The 18,596-nt window shown below is 38.2% G+C and overlaps 2 protein-coding genes across 2 annotated transcripts in view; both read left to right on the top strand.

The window, feature by feature from the left end:
- Positions 1–3,412, top strand: part of LOC134564952 (palladin-like) — a 285,708-nt gene extending 282,296 nt beyond the window's left edge. The window contains exon 18 of the mRNA XM_063424265.1: positions 2,608–3,412. Coding sequence (XP_063280335.1) covers positions 2,608–2,776 — 169 coding nt within the window. The 3' untranslated portion in view covers positions 2,777–3,412. The remainder of the gene's footprint in view (positions 1–2,607) is intronic.
- A 246-nt stretch (positions 3,413–3,658) lies between these two features.
- On the top strand, positions 3,659–8,774 carry LOC134564953 (palladin-like). Its single transcript, XM_063424266.1, has 4 exons — positions 3,659–3,923; positions 4,667–4,832; positions 5,583–5,716; positions 6,681–8,774. The coding sequence occupies exons 1-4, from the start codon at positions 3,674–3,676 to the stop codon at positions 6,851–6,853; spliced, it is 723 nt and encodes a 240-aa protein (XP_063280336.1). The 5' UTR covers positions 3,659–3,673; the 3' UTR covers positions 6,854–8,774.
- Positions 8,775–18,596: the final 9,822 nt, after the last annotated feature.

The following is an 18,596-nucleotide window of genomic DNA, read 5'->3' as shown; positions in this document are numbered from 1 at the left end:
ATCCTTTATTCCAAATTAGTGATCATTACCATATGGTTAGTCATAAAGTCTTCTTCATCTTCTTGCTCACTGAAATTCCCAGTGCATTGCACCGTATCAACCCATGGAGTCTCCCCTGGACACATTTAGTACATGATGTCAGTTCTGCTGAAACTAATCTCTGAGGTGTGATGTCTGCATTGCAACTCCAAAGAGCCCACAATGTATCCAGTCTTTTGCAGTTATTCCAGTCTTTTGCAATTTGTCATTCCTAGACATCTGAAGTTACTTGGCTCTACTCATTTCATTATTTGTTTAAAACCACAAAATGTTTTAGAATTGAAATGACCCTAGTTTCACCTCTCAAGACAAAGGCTTAAAAAAGAATCTGTGATTTTAGGGTAAACTTACAAAGAGGTAAAAAGAAATGTAACATCTGTGGTCACAAATTCTTAACTTCTTTGTTTTCCATTTTATTTAGCGTAAATTCCCTCCACATACACTCCCAGTTTTGACCAGTGCTGCCTTTTCCTGCAGCTGCAGCAATGAGATGGTGGCTTTCACACTCCTGTGGTACCGGTTCACCTGTTTGGCTCAGCTTCACAAAACCTTATGAAGCACCAGTTACTTGTACTTTGTTGGCATCTTATCAACAGGGTGCTTTTCAATAATGTGGAGGCAGATTTTGCTCCAGTTGCTTGCACTGTGCAGCACTCACTTGACTAGATACCTTCATTTCTACTTGGTCTTCAGAACTCATTACCAAACAATATCAGTACACTTTTTCCTAATTGTTCTCCATCTTCCATGCCATCTACCTGCATGAGACGTATGTCTCCAAAACTGATCAGAAGTTCACCAACTAAAGCTCAGAGTTGCTTATGACCTGCAATGTTGGATCTACTGAAGGAGCTTTAGACATGTTCAAGTGGCAAAAACCATGATGTGCTTCAGACATGGATTTAGGCACCTGAAGAGTTACATGAGCTCTTAGTGTATGCAAGGATGTCAGTCTGTGTTTCCCATTTCAGTATCCAGTCCTACATTCTTAAGCAGTATGGACTGGATATCTACACAAGCCCCCCCAGCCCCCCATTTGCCTTTAGTTATAGGTGTCAGAAAACTGTGATGATCATTAAAAAGTCAACATGGAACTATTAATAAGAGAGAATACCATAGCACAGGTGATGCCTGGCCAAGTCAAACACAGCAATATCAGAGAAAAGGGCAACAACAGAGCAGGGCAAAATAAATCAAATTCAAGCAATTCTAATTAACTGCAGCCTCAGTGGAGCAGAGCGTGCAGCTGGAGTGTTTATGTTCCATGAAGTAGTACAGCATCTTGTTTTCCAAATGTAACCATTGAGGGTTTTAGGCTCTTTTTTGTTGTGAATTATTTTAACCTGGAGAAATTACCTTGGGCAGTAGAAAATGGACACTGTGAACAGCAGCCAAAACAGAAACACTGGCAAAAGTTAACCGAACGTGGGATTCAAAGAAGAGAACTTCACTGTAATGTGTCATTGATAAAAGTGGTCTTTGGAGGATATTTGAGTAGCTCCTCTTCTTTACACAGGATGTTACTGTAGGCAGCAGCTGGCTCCAGAATGGAACCCACTGGAGCTGATCAGGCAAGGACAAAAATGGATATAAAATTTTGTTTCAAGATTCTTTGATTACTAAATCACACAAATCTAATTTCAATGGAAACAAAAATCTAGTTAAATGAGGAACCACTTAGAAAAAGATTTGATGGATTAAATTAATAGGCGTGCTGTTAATAGCCATGCTGAAAATGGATTAAATTATATCATGGAAGCTTAAGGTGATTGATACTGTGTACAGGAGTTATTTTTCTTTCCTTTTTATCATTTATCAAACTGTTTATGGTACCTTTATTAGAAAAGGCCCAAAAACTAGCAACCAAAGTTATTCTCCCTACTGCTTGCAATTGAAATTCTCATTGTTTCAATTCCACAGTTTGGTGGCGTTGAAAATATTCGAGAGGATCCCATACAAAAAAAACCTGTTAAATGAGGAAGAAATATATCCACAGCAATTCAATACACAGAATTTTCTGTAGAGTCTTCACTAGTGCAGAACAAGAGAAGTCTGATGTGAAGGGTCTCTTGTCAATTGAGATGAGTTAGCTTTTAGTTGCTGTTATTTGCTAAAGGGAACCATGATTAATGAACAGTCCATGTGCTTTCTGGTGTAATCAGTAGCAGTGAGGGGATTAAATACACAGGACACTAGAAGTGGGGAACTGAAGCTACATGCCAAGACCTGCCAACTTGTTTTGTTTGTATTTCAGTGATTTAAAGACTAAACAAAATAAAAATACTATCATTCATAAAATTCATTAATATTACAAGCTATTATTCTGTAGCAATATTGTTTTATAGGTCATAGTTTCTCACAACATGTGAATTAAAAGAAAATAATTCAATAATTGCAGTGTCATAATTAGTCTGGGCCAAATGCTACCAGTGCATGTGTGTAAATATGGGATGATTACAGTATAGGTCAAAGAAGTGGTTTAAAATTCAAACCAGTCTTATAACTGATTATGGTTCTTTTGATTTAGCAGAGAAAAAAAAAATTACCTTTATTTCATGTTATTTTAAGACCACGATCTCGATCAAGGGACAGTGGTGATGAAAATGAACCAATTCAGGAACGATTCTTCCGGCCTCATTTTCTGCAGGCTCCTGGAGACATGACTGTTCAAGAAGGAAAACTATGCAGGATGGACTGCAAGGCAAGTGTCATGCAAAGGGTAGCAGCAGCCTTTTGATAACATCAGCTGACTCAAAAACCACGTTGGTTTCTTTTCAAAGCAGTTTTGCCTATTGGCAGTTTCGTTGCTTGTTAGTAGGGTAATTAATGTCATTGCTTATGAGTGAGTAAGTGGACAATAAAAGTTAGCCTCCCCTCCAATGAAAGTGCTTCAGGCAAATCTTAGAGCTCACAGTAAACTGATTTATAGAATTCAGCTACACTGGGGTGTGGAGGGAAGCAGCACACACTATAAAGCCAATGTATTTCTACATTTTAAGTCCTTTTACTACTTGAGTGCTGAACCGCCATTAAAAGTTTCAAACAGTATAAACCTGATTTGTGACTGCTGAGCAGAAATAATTCAGGCTTGGGTGACTTCTGTTTACTTTATGCTGACCTATTTGGGAGAAGCTGTTTGCTCTGAAGCAAGCTCCCCACAGCAAGTGGCACGGCTTTCAAGAGTGCTAGACTTGTCCATACAGACCAAGCATTAACTAGTGCAGGTAGTGCTGTCACTAGGGCACACCTCAGTGGAATGGAACTTCAGAGGTCAGTAGTTAGTCAGCTAACATCTTTTTGTCTGCAAGTTTTCCTACAAGAAGTTAATCTAGAAAGGAGTATCTTCTCATTCCACCTGAAGAGCAAACAATAAGACAAAAGGTGCCACCCTGCCTTTTGTTTTGCAATGTATTGTTATTTAGCTTCTAGTCTATCTACACACTGATCTTTTTTCAGTCGAACCCATAAGACATCATGGAATTCAGGGAGTTGGTCAGAAAGTAAGTAAATTACTACAGCTGACTCAATGTGTAAATGAGGACAGAATTGGATCTTTAAATCTTTTGGTACACTTGCAGTAGCAAACCAAACCAAATTTCCCTGAAGTAACAAGTCAGGACTCCTCCAGTGTTTCATGTGGCTAAAACAATTTCCCCCTGTTCTCTTTACACTCAAGGTTAGTGGATTACCAACTCCAGACTTAAGCTGGCAACTTAATGGCAGACCAATTCACCCTGACAGCTCTCACAAAATGTTGGTGCGTGAGAATGGGGTGCACTCACTGATCATAGAACCGGTCACCTCCAGAGATGCTGGAATCTACATGTGCATTGCCAGCAATCAGGCTGGTGAAAATTCATTCAGCCTGGAGCTCACTGTTGCAGGTAACGTCTTCCTGATAAGCTTTCAGACTGAACACTGCCAGGAGAGCATGAAGAAAGGAAACAGGAATGATGTTAAATGACACATTGAGGGAAACAGGAATGATGTTAAATGACACATTGAGGGGTGGAGGGTAAGAAAAGGAAACCTGGCAGTAACAGAAGTACAGTATATTTATAGGTGAGCTATTCATGTTATGTTGTGGCATAAGTTGACTGGCATGTAATGTCTGTGTACAGCTAAGAAAAGGCGACTGCCGGCCTTGAGGCCACAAGCCAGACTATTTCCCTGGATGTCTCTCTGTAATGACAATGTGTGCAGACCCACGTTGCCTACCCCTGGGCAGGCAGTGGGAATGCCTTGTGCGTTTCACAGCACATCAGAGTAATGCCACTGCAGACTTCTGGTACAGCAGTTTCTTCTTCAGTTAAAAGACCATGCTTTTGTGGAATATGGGGGAGCACTTTTTACCAAGCATAGTGCAGCCAGATTTTTTAGTTGTCATGCTCTACATTTCAATTATTTTAGGAAAGATTCAGCTTTATAGCACTCACTTTTCCCCCTATTAAAATAATGATGGGACTGTTTTCTTCAGAGGAACCAGGACTGAAATTCATGATTAATGAAGATAACACTTATGTTTCCTGCCACTTAGGTCTTTCATAATTGTTTTAGTACACTGCTGAAAGAAAGGCTATGTTTTCATAGACAAATGTCAACATAACTGCAATCTTTATTTTCACAGCTAAGGAAGTACAAAAGGCACCTGTGTTTATAGAGAAGCTACAAAACACAGGTGTGACTGAGGGATTCCCAGTGAGATTGGAGTGTCGAATCTCAGGGGAGCCATCTCCTCAGATATTTTGGAAGAAAGAGAATGAGTCACTCACATACAACACTGACCGAGTGAGGTTAGACTGACTTAGAATAATCTCCCTATGTGTAACTTCAATGATGATCTAAACTGTAAAACAAATAAAAACCTGAAAGGTCACATGAACACTTTGTGTAAAGGGCATCTCATAAATATTAACTAGTGATTGTAATAATTTATGACATTTACTCAAACTTGAAGCCAACCTGGTGGCTGAACCAGAAATAAAATGTTACTTGTTCTCCATCATTTGACTTACACAATTACCTTTGCACTCTAAGTAAGAGGAGAACTAGTTTTACTCTTCCTGAATCAAGACTACAGAAATTTGCTAGTGAAAATCAAGGTTCCAAAGGAACACTGTGCTTTTCAGCAGACACTGTGATTGACAATTCTGCTGTACAGTTAAGCAACTAAGATTTAGTATTTTATATTTTAAGATCTTCCTTGAGTTTCTTTACCCTTTCCACAAAAAGTCTGGGTAAGATCTGGTGTTCCTGCTACTTCAGATGTCTTAATACATAATTGTGAAAGAAAAGTTACTTCATGTGTTTTTTTCTTCTTAGTTTTCAATACAGGATATTAAACTGCCAAATTGTCAAGCATACTCAAGGCTTTATTTTCTACTTGCTAATTTCAGAGGAAGTTCCATTTTAATTAAAATTTTAATTAAAGTTAGACTGTAATCAATCTGTAACTAAGATTGGGTTGGTTTATAATGCCTTTTTAAAATAGCCTACACTGGTTTGTGATTTAAATAGTAATTTTCTACTTTTCTTTTGATTAGCATGCACCAGGATAACTACGGCTACATTTGCCTGCTTATTCAGGGAGCTACAAAGGAGGATGCTGGCTGGTACACTGTTTCAGCTAAGAATGAGGCTGGGATTGTGTCTTGCACTGCCAGGTTGGATGTTTATAGTAAGTGGCTTCAATTTTCATGATCATATTAATCTCCCCAAAAGCAACAGTTCTATAAGTTTTGGGTTGTTCACAGAATGGTTTACATTGGTCTCTCTTTTGTTTATAGTTTCTCCGCAATAGTAAACATCCACTTCAAGACAACAAATGCTCTGTCAAAGTATATTTCACCATCTTTCAGACACCTAAAGCAAAACAACCTTGCATGCTTTCTGTTTTTGCTTAGTACATTAAATATAGCAAATTAACAACAGATAACAGCATGATCATATGATTTTTGTGGATCATTATTACTATTGTTTTGCTGGCACTTCCCTAACCTTTTGTATTCTTTTGTACATTAGTCTGTAATACACCTGTGACAGTTACCAAAAGTGTAGTAGATGTTTTTAAGGCTTTCTGCTTAATCACTCAGTTTGTTCCAAAGCAGCCCCATACATACTGAATGTTTTCTTAAAGAAGTATCTCTTACCAATCTCATAGGAAGAATTGAGGGGGGAGAGACTGATAAAAGATGGTTTCTGGGGTGGTGCTGGAAGTGGGAATCGTGAATAAGAGATTTGGCTCACCATTCTTCAGCATACAAGGGGTGGTGACGGCAGCCAGATTATTTCCTTTTATATTCAACAACTAATCCTAGAACAGGCCTGTTACTGTAATAGGAGTGCACAGAAACAACCTCCTTGCTGTCACCCTTCTCAGTGGCACAAGGAAATGTAGAAAACAATGCTAAGAAGTAACACAGACTGTTGTATTTATTTACCACATTTGAGGGCAAAACTAGATGCTGAGGAAAAAAAACCCAAAACAATGCCAAGAAATTAAACAAATTTACCTTTGATATAATGGTTTTGTGCTTCTCAGAAATTACCATCTCCTTCACAAAGGGTTGACTGAGCTTCTGGCAAACTCAGGTGCACAGCTCAGGAAGGCTAACACTTTTTCTTTCCTCTTTAACTTATAGCTCAGTGGCAACAACCCCCTCAGCAGACCAAGCCAAAGAAGGTGCGGCCCTCAGCCAGCCGATACGCTGCTCTCTGTGACCAAGGACTAGACATCAAAGCAGCTTTCCAGCCGGAGGCAAATCCAGTCCACCTGACAATGCAGCCTGGCCTGGTAGAGAGCGATGATCTGTAGATTCAACTGCCACTTCCATCATTTTCTTTCAAAGCAGAAACACTGAAAGCCATTGCCTTGACCAATGATACTCCTATGTCACTTTATGCAAGGGCAGACACCTTCATGTACAAAAGATAAACAACAAACACAGTAACCATATATTCCTTATTCATTATACCAAAATAGAAGAATAGATAGATTATTAATAGAAATGTTCACATTGCACAACAAATCACACTCACCAGTTCCTTAACCTATGTTACTTCATAATCCTTTTCATAGAGGCCAAAATGCATCAGAGAGAAAGATTCTTCACTACATACCTTCATAAGCAGTAAGTAGATGCTACACAATTTTAACGGTGCAAGACATTTTCTTCTAGGGCTATCAACAGTTCTAAAATGGCTACACATTCTGACAGCTACGATGAACATGTGCAATATTATAGGAACAAAACAGGAAGGGACAAGGAAAAGAAATATAAGCAAATGCTGTATCTCTGCAAACTGCTTTCTATTCAACAATGAAAAAAAAAATCTTTCTTTCAGTGCTGTTAGTATGGACATCAACACCCTAACTTTCCCTTCATTTGTGTTTTTTCTTTTTGCCATCTCAGAGGAGTCTTATTTACAAACATATAGCAATGGAGTCTGAGCAGAAGTAATTTTACTTCTGCAGGACAACAAAGAAGAGTTGACACATAGTAACAATCAACTCCAGATTACACCTTGGTAGCTAGATGTGAAAAAAATGCTGATAGTATAAACCACTGCAGTGAGTTACTGCAAAGGGTGGGAGAGGGACCGGACAAGAGGTTGGAATTCTCTGGATTTCTGGACAGCAGTGTGTAACCTTGTAATCCTCCCATTCAAGATTTTGAAATTCTAAGGTGAGCTGAAAACTAGGGAGTGTATGTATGGAGTGTTTGTTTAAAGCTTCTGTAATATGTATGAGGATTTTAGAAATGTATAGTAAGTGAAAAATGGGTTGAAACTGCAATACGGATTTAAGTGACAAGTATACACCACAGGTGATCGGTTTGCAAATCTGAGGAAGTAGAAAATGAAGATAGACAAAAAAATCCAATTTGCTTTTTTTTTTTTTCTTCTTCATATGTCTCTAGTAGATTTTATTTTTTCCTTCTCCTGACTGCAGGCAAACGTCAACTCTTTTGAACGGTAGAGTCTGTGTACCATAGGTGAAAAGCCTGAAGGCTGCTTACAGAATGCAAGGCAAATACACTTGGAAGAAGAGCCCCACTTAAGTCACACCTGACTAGGTAGTTTTAAATTAGAACCAAATGAATTTCAGTTGAAGGAAAGGGAAGGAGAATGGATGGAAGAATTACTAGGACTGACAAGGAAAATGAGTGTTTGATGGTACGAGCTACAATACTTTGCTAGGAAAGGAAAACACTGTATTCCTTATATGAAGCACATATATGGTATCTTTCATTATTTATAATAAAAGTGTTGAAATCTTTTATCTCAGTTCATTTATTCAGAAGTCCTGTACTTAGGGGGTTGTTTGTTGGGTTTTTTTTAAATTTTGTAATTGTGTACACCATATATTGCATTACTGCTATACGTGTATTGCTTTGTAAGTACACAAAGTTTGTGGGTTTTTTTAGTGACTAATAAACTTTAGCACACAAGGTAGTACTATTCTGGTGCAGGATATGACTAGTAATGGGAATGGTTAATCTAGATTAACATCATAGTCTGCCAGGTGGGAATAATCTGATTTTATTCTAGAAGTATGTCATATCTTTTGCCAAATTGTCCTCAACTGTGACATGCTAATTTACTTTTTTGTTTAGCTTCACTAGCATTATTTTGCCACCTTTTATTTGTATTTATAAAAATGTATCATCATTACTTTGGACTGTTGTGCTGATATAATGTGAGTTTAACATCAATAAATATTACACAAATAGAAAGTTTTCCTTCTGGTAAAGGTTAATAACTGTTTTGGTACAAGCATTCAAGTGTAAGATTTGGAAATTTTAAATATTATGAATACAGATTAAAGGAGGCCTATATGCAGCATCTAAAAACTACTAGAACTTATCAGAATAGTCTGCTTGTGACCTGGAATCTTGTTTGAACAGAACAGAGGAACATTACTCATAAATTCTGAGAAACTTTTGCCAGATAGAAGAACTGGAAGATACTTTTTTTTAATAGGTTAGAAAATATGCAGGTCTGTTTTGTATTTCTAATAATTGCAGTATATCATCACTTACAACTGATTCTGTAAAAGGCATGGTCTGAGCACTGTTAAATTCATTTAAGAGCCTGATAACAAGACAATATCAAAAATTTTTAAAGAAAAAGTCAGATTTACTTACAAAATCCTGACTATTAACTAGTTTCTCCTTTTTTTTCAATGTGAAGATACCAGGAAAGATGCAAAATTATCCTTTTTTGGGGGGAGGTTACATTTCAAGCATTGATCACTACAAACAAGCTTGTCAGCAATTAAATGAGCACTGACATTAATAGCAATACTGCAACTGAAGTCACTCGAGTTGTTCTGCTCACAGTACGTTTGGCTTTGGCTTGGGGACTAAAAAACTTTGAGCTTGTTGAAGATGAGGTTATCATCACTTTTTGCCTCTGTATATATGTACAGACACAAGTAGTAAATCACATCTCTAAGCAGCAACATTGTTTTTATGAAAACATTCAGCTGTGCTGTTAGTTACTGGGACTGTTTGGGCTTACAAAGTCAGAGATAGAAGCCTGGCACAAGCAAATTAACTTCTCAAGCTAAAAAGAAAAATTTCTTGGAAGCATCAAAGTAACTTTCAGAGGTTTAATCTTCCACATAGTCAAAGATGGACAGTGTGACCTGAGAGTGTACTTTTGTCATTTTTAAAGACTATAAAAAGGAGCCTTGACTTTTGCAAGACTTCAGGTATGGGAAGATTTCAAATTATTTAAGAAGCTGATCAGTCCAAGCATATTCATAGCAAAGAGTCAATGCAACAATGATCAGGGTGAAGACAGAAACGTCTGTCAAGAATACCAACAGTGAGGTGCAACATCCCACATGCCTGAAGGCTGTTCCAGCTGGTGGTGTACCTTAGCACAGTGCCTTTATCCTACAGCTTTAAGGCAACAGCAACAATTAGTTAACATGCACTATTTGCTTCCATCACAGCTAACTGATGGTTGGGGATCAAAACCAGTCCAACTTGAAACCCCAGCTTATACATCATTGTTTCTTTCTGTACCACCACTTTCAAAGTCTATTTTAATTCACTTAGGGTGTATGCTAAGAAATGCCTTGATCCCCCACATCTGGACCGCTACGTGCTCACCTCTGCAAGTAGCCCAAACAGATTTCATATGTAAGTACTTCATGAACTCACACTATCCAACATGCCATGATGCTGAGGGAAGAGCTGCATGTTCTGACTGCATGACCCACCTGCCAAACCCACACTGTGCACTATAGAGAAATTCATGCGTGGACTAGAAATGCTTGCTTGGATTATGCATGTTGGCTAATTCCCTCCCTCACCATTGAAATGTACATGCAATGGGTAGAATTTACTGACATTTATCTCATTCTTCTGAACTCAAAGAAACAGCCTTCCCTCTGCACAGATTTTCTGTTTAAACAGAAATATGAGCACATAAAACACATCAGGCAGATGGAAACACAGTTCCTGCCCCAAGGAATTTACAATGTATTCCAGACAGCACACAGTATTCTTTGACTTGTCTTAAAGCTTGCAACTCTAAATTAAGCCACTTAGCATTCTCTAACAGAAGTGATTAAAGTGTAAAAAAGCATACATCACATCTAAACAAAACACAAGAAATTACTGTATTTCTTCTTTTCTCTTAAGTTGCAGGAAGTTTTCAGTAGAAATTTACCAACTATCTGAAAAAGTAGGATAAAAGGTCATATTGAGAGGAGCAGAATTAAAACACTGCAACTGAGTGCTTTTAACAGGTCATAGGCATCCAGGTGTTGACAGTACAGCCTCCAGCACAGAGCTGGAACATGTCATTTAGTGCATTCAGCATTAGAAATACTGAGCTGGGAGATCTGCAAGTTAGAATCCACAAAACAAACTCCTTCACTAACAAGCTTTAGCAATACCATATAATCAGTTACCAAATAACCATATTTGCAGTTATTCTTAACCAAATTGATCAAAATCATGCAGCAATTTCAAACTCATCAGCACGCTACACATGCAAGGGCACCTCAGTACCATCAGCCAGCAGCCTGGGAAATGTTGAGGAACATCCACACAACTACATTTGTTCAGTGACATCTGCCCCCGGGCTCCCACTGACACTGCCCTAATGTGTGTCACGATACCAAGTAAGCTTTGGTGGCTTTTACTTGGGTGTTGTCTCACTGCATGTGATACCGACATGCTCAAACTGGCAATTTTTGTTACATACAATGAACAAAACATATCCCAGGCCTTAACAGATATGAGCTGTTAACATAAAAAATAAAACCACAAAAATACCAGAATAGTTGTGATTATAGTCATGCTGATCCAAAGATGTCTGGCAAGGTACAGGTAGCATTTTTTACTAACAAACTTATCTACAGCAAAAGGGAGTGTTTAGCATATGATCTGAAACTGAACACAATGTGTATGTGAAAATTAAATATAACTTGGGACTTAGCAGAGTTCTAAGTTCTTCAGGCCCTAAGCACACCCAATGACTTCTCTCCACAAGTGGGTGCACCTGGCCTTGAAGAATTTGTCATTTGCTTTACTGAAATGAACTACACTTCTTCCAGAAAAAAAAAGTCACATAATTGCAACAGGCAATATACATTTCAGGGTCATGCAATACAACCTCACACTGTGCAACACATCAAAGTAGGAAAATTTGTCTTACAGCAATAAATAATCATTACAATGTATGTTTTACCTGTAGGTAATAATGTAACAGAAATTTTGCAGGCTGGCATTTAGATACCCACTTTCTATTCAAATTTCACTGATCTCAGTGGGAAATCCTTTTCATCTTTAAATGTCATGCCTTACAACCCCCAAAAGCTCAGGATATATGGAACTGGATTTTACAAAACCAGTAACAGGGATGCCAGCCATCAGTTTTGCATCTACACAGGCAACTCCATTTCCCTAAACCAATACAGGTTTACTCACCAAGTCATTGCCAATACAATAATGCCTTAGGATAGACTGCCCTCAGGAGGCCACAGTGAAATCTCTTCATGGGATACAACCAGAACTCACTCAGCATGCATCAAATCAGCCAACATTATATTATATACACCTGTTACCATAGTCTGCAAAAGCTGTTCCCCACCAGAGCTCCTCCACACAGCTGCAATATGTTAAAAAATCCCAAACCAAACCCACCTCATGAACATTTTATGTGTCCTGCTACAAACTTTTACTGACAATAATCACAGAATCACAGATGGCTTGGGTTGGAAGGAACCCTACAGATTATCTAGTTCCAAGCCCTCTGCCATGGGCAGGGACACCTCCCACTAGACCAGGTTGCTCAGAGCCCCATCCAACCCATCAACTGCAACAGATGCCTCAAGAGCAAGAGAAGACTGTGCTACACAGTGAGTTCACTACAGCAGATTCTAGGTTACAAACATACTTCTTCAGAGAATAGCAGACGTAAGGCACCAGTGACCTACCTAGTATAAAAGATGAAAAAGAGCAATCCACCATCTTCCCAAACAATACAACAATGCAGAGAAGACATACAAAACAAGTAACTTTCTAGGTCTACAATGTGCTTCAAACCCCAGAACATGCAAATCACACTACTTATGAACTTTGAACTGAATCAAAGACAACAGAAGAACAATTTTAGGTTTCCTAACTTGGCAGTGACAAGGCAGGTCACAGAAATGAGTAAATACTGCAGTACACAACCTTCTTTTAGCAAGGATATCCTGTCTGAAGCAGGAAACCAGCTGAGTGCAAACTCAAAGCAATAATTATGGGTAAGTGAGAAAGAGGGTTGCTGTATAAGAGGACTGCATGCTGAATTAAATGACAGCTGCAAAAGCAGCCATCCTCAAAAGATGCCTTAATAGTCTCTTCAGAAATTCTGTGGTGGTAGTGAAAGGCCATGTAGAAACCAGGGACATGGGGTGGAGCAAGAGAAAATATCTGGAATAAAACATAGAGTAAGTTAAAAGACCAGACTTGCACTGCAGCCTTCTTTAAATGCTCCCAAAACTAGGTGGATGAGGTGAAGTTTCAATGCATGCCTGAAAAAACAGTTGTAGGAAGAGAACTACAGATTCTTTAGAAACTGCAGAAACATGGAGTAATGGGAATCCATAAAATAATCAATTCTTTAAGAGAAATAAAAGGCAAAAAGATGTTGGTATTTAAGAGATTATAGGACAGTTTCAAGCAACATAGCGGGTGAAGAAACATCAGATGGATAAGAGCACATTCTCCCACTTCCATTAGGAATGGAATCACAGAAAGTATGTATAATAAGATAGTGGACTCAAGCTTTCAAAATTCAGTTGAGAAATGATTGTAAGTAATTTGGGCATGTCAAATGCACAGTCTGACTCGCAAACAGCCACATGCAAAAAACCCCCAAATATTTATATACAGCTTCACATAAATGCCAGCAGCACAAGATGTAAAGCCTGAATGTCTGCTTTTAATCAAGGACAGTGACAAAACAGACATACTAGAAATATGATGGAATTAAGATTAAAAAGTAAGATATTGATACAAAATATATATAGAAGAGTCATAAAAGTAAATATCAACATATTACATCATCCAATCAAATATTGATTGAATTTCCAAACCTAGCAAGGTAAACTCTGTTTCTAGACAGTATTGGTACCCACACCATTAAGATGGTGGCCATAGCTATGACATCTGAGATGTCTAAGCCAGCAATGTAACTGTGATGACAGACAGCAATCATGAGTACGTTGGATAAATGTCACACTGAAGAGGCCAAGATCACTTTTTTAATATATTCTTTTTCATGCAGCTGATCAGGGCCACCCAACTCTGGCTGTGGTCACCCTGACCGTACAAGGCCTGAGCCAAAATGCTATTCTCAAATAGTGATTTTTTAAGGATGACTTTTATTTCTGTAAGTCTATTGACCAAATTTGTTAATAAGACAGAAGTCCACTACCACAGACTTCCATAAAAAAGAAGCAATATATAGTAAGAATATTAAATATTAAAATGAAGCCAAAAAGACAAGTGAAAATTAAGATGCAGTGCCCGATGACAACACTAAGATTGAATGAACTGAACTTCAGTACAACTTTTAAAATACACACATCAAATTAAACTTATTTTTGCGGGGAGGGGGAAGTTCCTAGCATTTAAACATCAACCTTTGAAAAACTAGCAGTCTAGCTTTAGGAGTCAAATGGAATCAGTCACTGAATGTTACATTTACAGCCAGATCAGAGTGCAGAGGAAAAGTGCACTGCAAAAGTGCAGTGACAGTGACCAGCACCTCAGGAACAGGAGCCATGCCTGAAGAAGGCAAGCAAATGATCAAAGTAAAAAGCAAAGTGGTCAGGGAAGGAAAGACTATTCAGGAAAAAAAATCCACAGACTGAACAAATCCCTATGATCAGCTTTTGGTACCATGCAGGAACTTGAGAACCTTCACAGGGAACTTGTTGAAGGTTTTACTCCTCAGGGCAAAACATCAGGAGGGGTTACAGAGGAAACAGGGACAAATGGAGGAAGATGGGGACTATCACTCCCCAATTTTAAAAGAAACCAAGTAACTGAAGTGTGAAACTTCTGAGTGAAACCTACCTCATAGCAAGTGACTGGAAGCTGGAAAAAGTGACAGCAAGTTTTTGTGATTTTAGTGGGTGGAAGGACCACTTGTTTTTCAAGAAGAGATTCCAGAGGGATCCAGGGAACTAATTATATTTTTCTATACATAGCAAAGTACCAGAAATTGTTCTAACACCAAGAAAGCAACAGGATAAACATACACAGTTGCTTTCGCAAAGGAAAGTCATGTTTGATAAATATTTCAGAGTTCTTCTAAAGAAGAACTTAAAAGAGAGGAGCGTACGGAGATCTAATAATGGTACATGCTTGAAATTCTAAAAGGCATCTGACACATTCTCTTGGCAAAAACTATTAAAGATGCTGTGCTGCCAAAAGAAGTTGTCATATCAGTAAATTGTTTAAAGATAGAAGACAAAGGGCATGTGTTGCCAGAGATCAGCCAGAGTCAAGACAGCACTCAATATGAGTTAAAAATCTTGCTCATTTATTCAGCTATTTGACATACATTTATACTGTGCTAAGCATATCATGCACCTAACTCTGAACATCATTGGTTAAACCATAGTGTTCACGCGTCCTTGCATTATATATAATTGGTTCAGAAGCTCTGTCCACGAGGCTAAATGCTGCAAATCTTCCCCAACTTATGGTCAATGCATCCTGTCTAGCATCCTGTTATGGCCATTGCTCCAAACTTTACTTCCTCCTTATCCCATCTAAGGAACAGTTCAAGGACGTTTCAGCTTCTACTCATCCTTTAGGCTAAGAGCAGGATTGTGCACTTGTCCCTGCTTTTCCAGCCATGCATCCACAGGCATGAATCAGCAGTTGTTCTTTCCTAAGGATGTGCAGTGCCAACAGAACACCTCAATTCCTCTGTTGGGGCAGGCAAAGTACAATCTATTTCTAAGGGTTCTGAAACAGCAGTTTCTGAATGCCACAGTGTATTCTAGTAACACTAAGTTACTCAAAGTAACAAAGGGATTAAGGAATTAAAAAATTGCAGAATCATTTCACTGAATAAATAGGTGTTAAAATCAGCAAACTAAACTGTTTGTAGATATTTGAGAACAATTCATGCTGAAAAAAATACAAAAATTCAGACTTTTGTACATATATATGGAAATGGACTCCAAGTTTACCATTAATTATTCAGGACTGAGTTATTGTTCTGAAAATATAAGTGCAAATGTTAGGAAAAAGCAAAATATTTAAGCATCATTTTTGGAAACAATATAAAACAAAACATAAAACAATTTATTTTTTTTAAATAGATCCTCAGTGAATTCTGCAAGTTCTACCTGTTGCTCCCTCCTTGAGAAACTGGAAAAGTAAAGCAAAGTTCAAAAAAGACAATTAACGATACAAAATAGCTCTCCAGCACCACACAATTAAAAGAAATATGACTCTTCAGTACAAAACAGATACAACTAAGGCAGGCAGGATAAGACAGAGGTTTCCAAATTCAAAAGCAAAACAGGAAGAGCACCAGAGGGCTGTTTCTAATGCCTGCAGGCTTCAACCAGAGCTGCCCATTGGTGTGTTCAAACATCCCAGTCACAAACTGCTGGAGGTACCAGTGTCTTCTAAGGAGACACACCTGATCTGTTACCTACCCTGAACATTCCCTATGCCCCCTGTCTGAGACATCACACTAGGCCAGACAGGATCATGTTAACCAGTTTTCAGTTCTAATTTACCAGTTCGAAGAAAAAAGGGGGAAAAAGCTTTTTAGAAGTATGATTTAAAGCTACCAACACTTCAGTCTGGCCCTATGGCAACAGCAGTAATAAAAACATAGCATGTACTGGAACTTTAAAGAAATTACTCCGTGGCATGCTGAGATTCCTCTGACAGCATTATTTCAGGTTTTAATTGCAAATGTAAACTAAAAAATTCCATTGCTAATAACTTCTTTAACGGTTCCCTTACAAAAAAAAAAAAAAAAAAAAAAAAAAAAAAAAGGATAATAGTTAGGGTCAGAAATCACAGAAATCACTAAAAGAAAATTATTTCTAGTTTCCTAGGTTTGGATTTTGGTCAAGATATGTCACGCAGGGTTTCTGTCTGTCAAATACCAAGGATGGGTATGGGCAGCAGTCAAGTCCCTGACGTATTCCTACTTGACTAGTGAAAATGTACCAGCTGTCCTTCCTCATCTTTAGTGCCCTTTGAAAAAATTCACATAATCTCTGGCCAACTCCTTCTATCAAGGAAAAACATAATTAGCAATTATATATTTGGTGCAAAGACACATATGACACATAACAGCGATAACAGGAAGGTAAGGACTCCTGGAAAGATTACTTCTAGTGGTATTTTATATTCCAAAGTGAGTAGCACAACCAACTGTAAAATCTCCTTGTATTATTTCTCAGTACATACCTGCAAGAAGCTTAAATATTGAATTCAGGGTCTCTATTAACTATATGGATGCTGGAACAGAGCAATGCACGGTACAACCAATATGGTCAGATCATACGTTCTCCTCTTTATTCCCTAAATGGCTGGTTTTATACAGTTTCAGATAGTTTACAGTTGCAGGTGCATTCTAATTGGCATTCGGCATGAGAAAGAATGCAAACAATCTTAGTTTAAGGCAGCTACCGTGATTCTACTCTAACTGTCCTATCTAAAGCATGCACACACCTTAACTTAAATTCTAACTGTGCCATGGGCTTATCTACTTTCACACAGGCCCAAGGCTGAGGCCCAGCAGGCCCAAACCCTAGGCCCAGTTTGGGATAGCTCAAACTTCATTCCATAACACGTCATGCTCATGTTACAAAATATGCATTGTTTTCTGGCACAAAGACAAAATTACTCAGCTGCACAAATGAAGACAATCGCCAACTTTAACGACTCAGTTATCATCAGCAAGATCTCTTCTTTCTGTACTGTGGTGTGTGCCAAGATGGGAAGTAATTTCAAAAGCGGAATCAACATCTGGATCATGGTGCAATGAACACCAGAGCTAAGAAGTGAAGGTCCTGAACTACATTCATAGTTTTCTTCAGAGATAATAAAAACATACATTATGAAAAATTACTTGAGCTCAATAGAAAAGCCGGAGGTCAAACATTTGGTAAGTTTTCAGCAAGACAGGAACACTCAGAATCATTTACAGCAGAATAATTACTCTGCTTCAAAAGCTGCTTTGAATAAAATAAATGGCTATTTTATTAACTATACATACATATGAGGGAGCATCAACTTAACAGTTGAACTGAGTATTCATGAAGATACCGAGCAAAACACAAAACACCTTAACTTTGTGCTCTGGAAGTGATACACGTTCGAAACATCTACTGATTCCTTGCAAAGTGTCTTATGCAGCAAGGTCTGTGGCTGTAGCGTTCAGCAGTGCATGTGCAGCCCAAGCTGAGAATATGACAGGATTAGCAGCTCCAGTGCTCTAGCAGTTCTTCCACGGGCACAAACAAGAGGCACTGGATTGAGTGAGTGCTGTACATACATTCAGGAATGGAACCGAGTAGGCTTTGTCTTTATAAAAACACACTGCATACAATTAAATCTTCTAAAGCCAACTCAGGTATGCTGAAGATCTAGAAGTTCCTAGCTTTGTAGTGTTAGGTACAAACAAAGCTCAAAGGAAACTCCTTGCTACTTTGTAGGCACTAACTGATAAGAATGCAAAACTATGCAGTTTACAATCTTTGCCCTACTTGAAAAACTTGATGCAATCATACCCACCACCCAATATATGTTTCTGCATTTTATTAACCTTTGTGTAACATGATAATTCAAATAAAATCTCATTCTATCCCAAATTAGAAAACAGGACTTTATTAAATTTAGTGCTTTAAAAATGTATCAGCACATTATTAAAACTATCACCATATCAAAACCAGACCTTTTTAAAATGTTTCATACACAGACTTTTGTAATACCAAACAGACTGTCAGACAGCTAAACACACACGTTGCTCTTCACTGCTGCCGAATTTCTCTTCTGACTAAATAA

The sequence above is a fragment of the Prinia subflava genome, assembly GCF_021018805.1.
Source record: "Prinia subflava isolate CZ2003 ecotype Zambia chromosome W unlocalized genomic scaffold, Cam_Psub_1.2 scaffold_2cwr_NEW, whole genome shotgun sequence".
NCBI lineage: Eukaryota > Metazoa > Chordata > Aves > Passeriformes > Cisticolidae > Prinia > Prinia subflava.
This window is presented reverse-complemented; position numbering and strand designations above follow the sequence as displayed.

Bases quoted from the DNA above. Each gene is read 5' to 3' on its own strand.
- LOC134564953 (XM_063424266.1), top strand. From the start codon at position 3,674: ATGTGGCTAAAACAATTTCCCCCTGTTCTCTTTACACTCAAGGTTAGT. The intron at 3,924-4,666 runs GTAACGTCTTCC...TTATTTTCACAG, and splicing joins CCTGGAGCTCACTGTTGCAG to CTAAGGAAGTACAAAAGGCA. The intron at 5,717-6,680 runs GTAAGTGGCTTC...TTTAACTTATAG, and splicing joins TGCCAGGTTGGATGTTTATA to CTCAGTGGCAACAACCCCCT.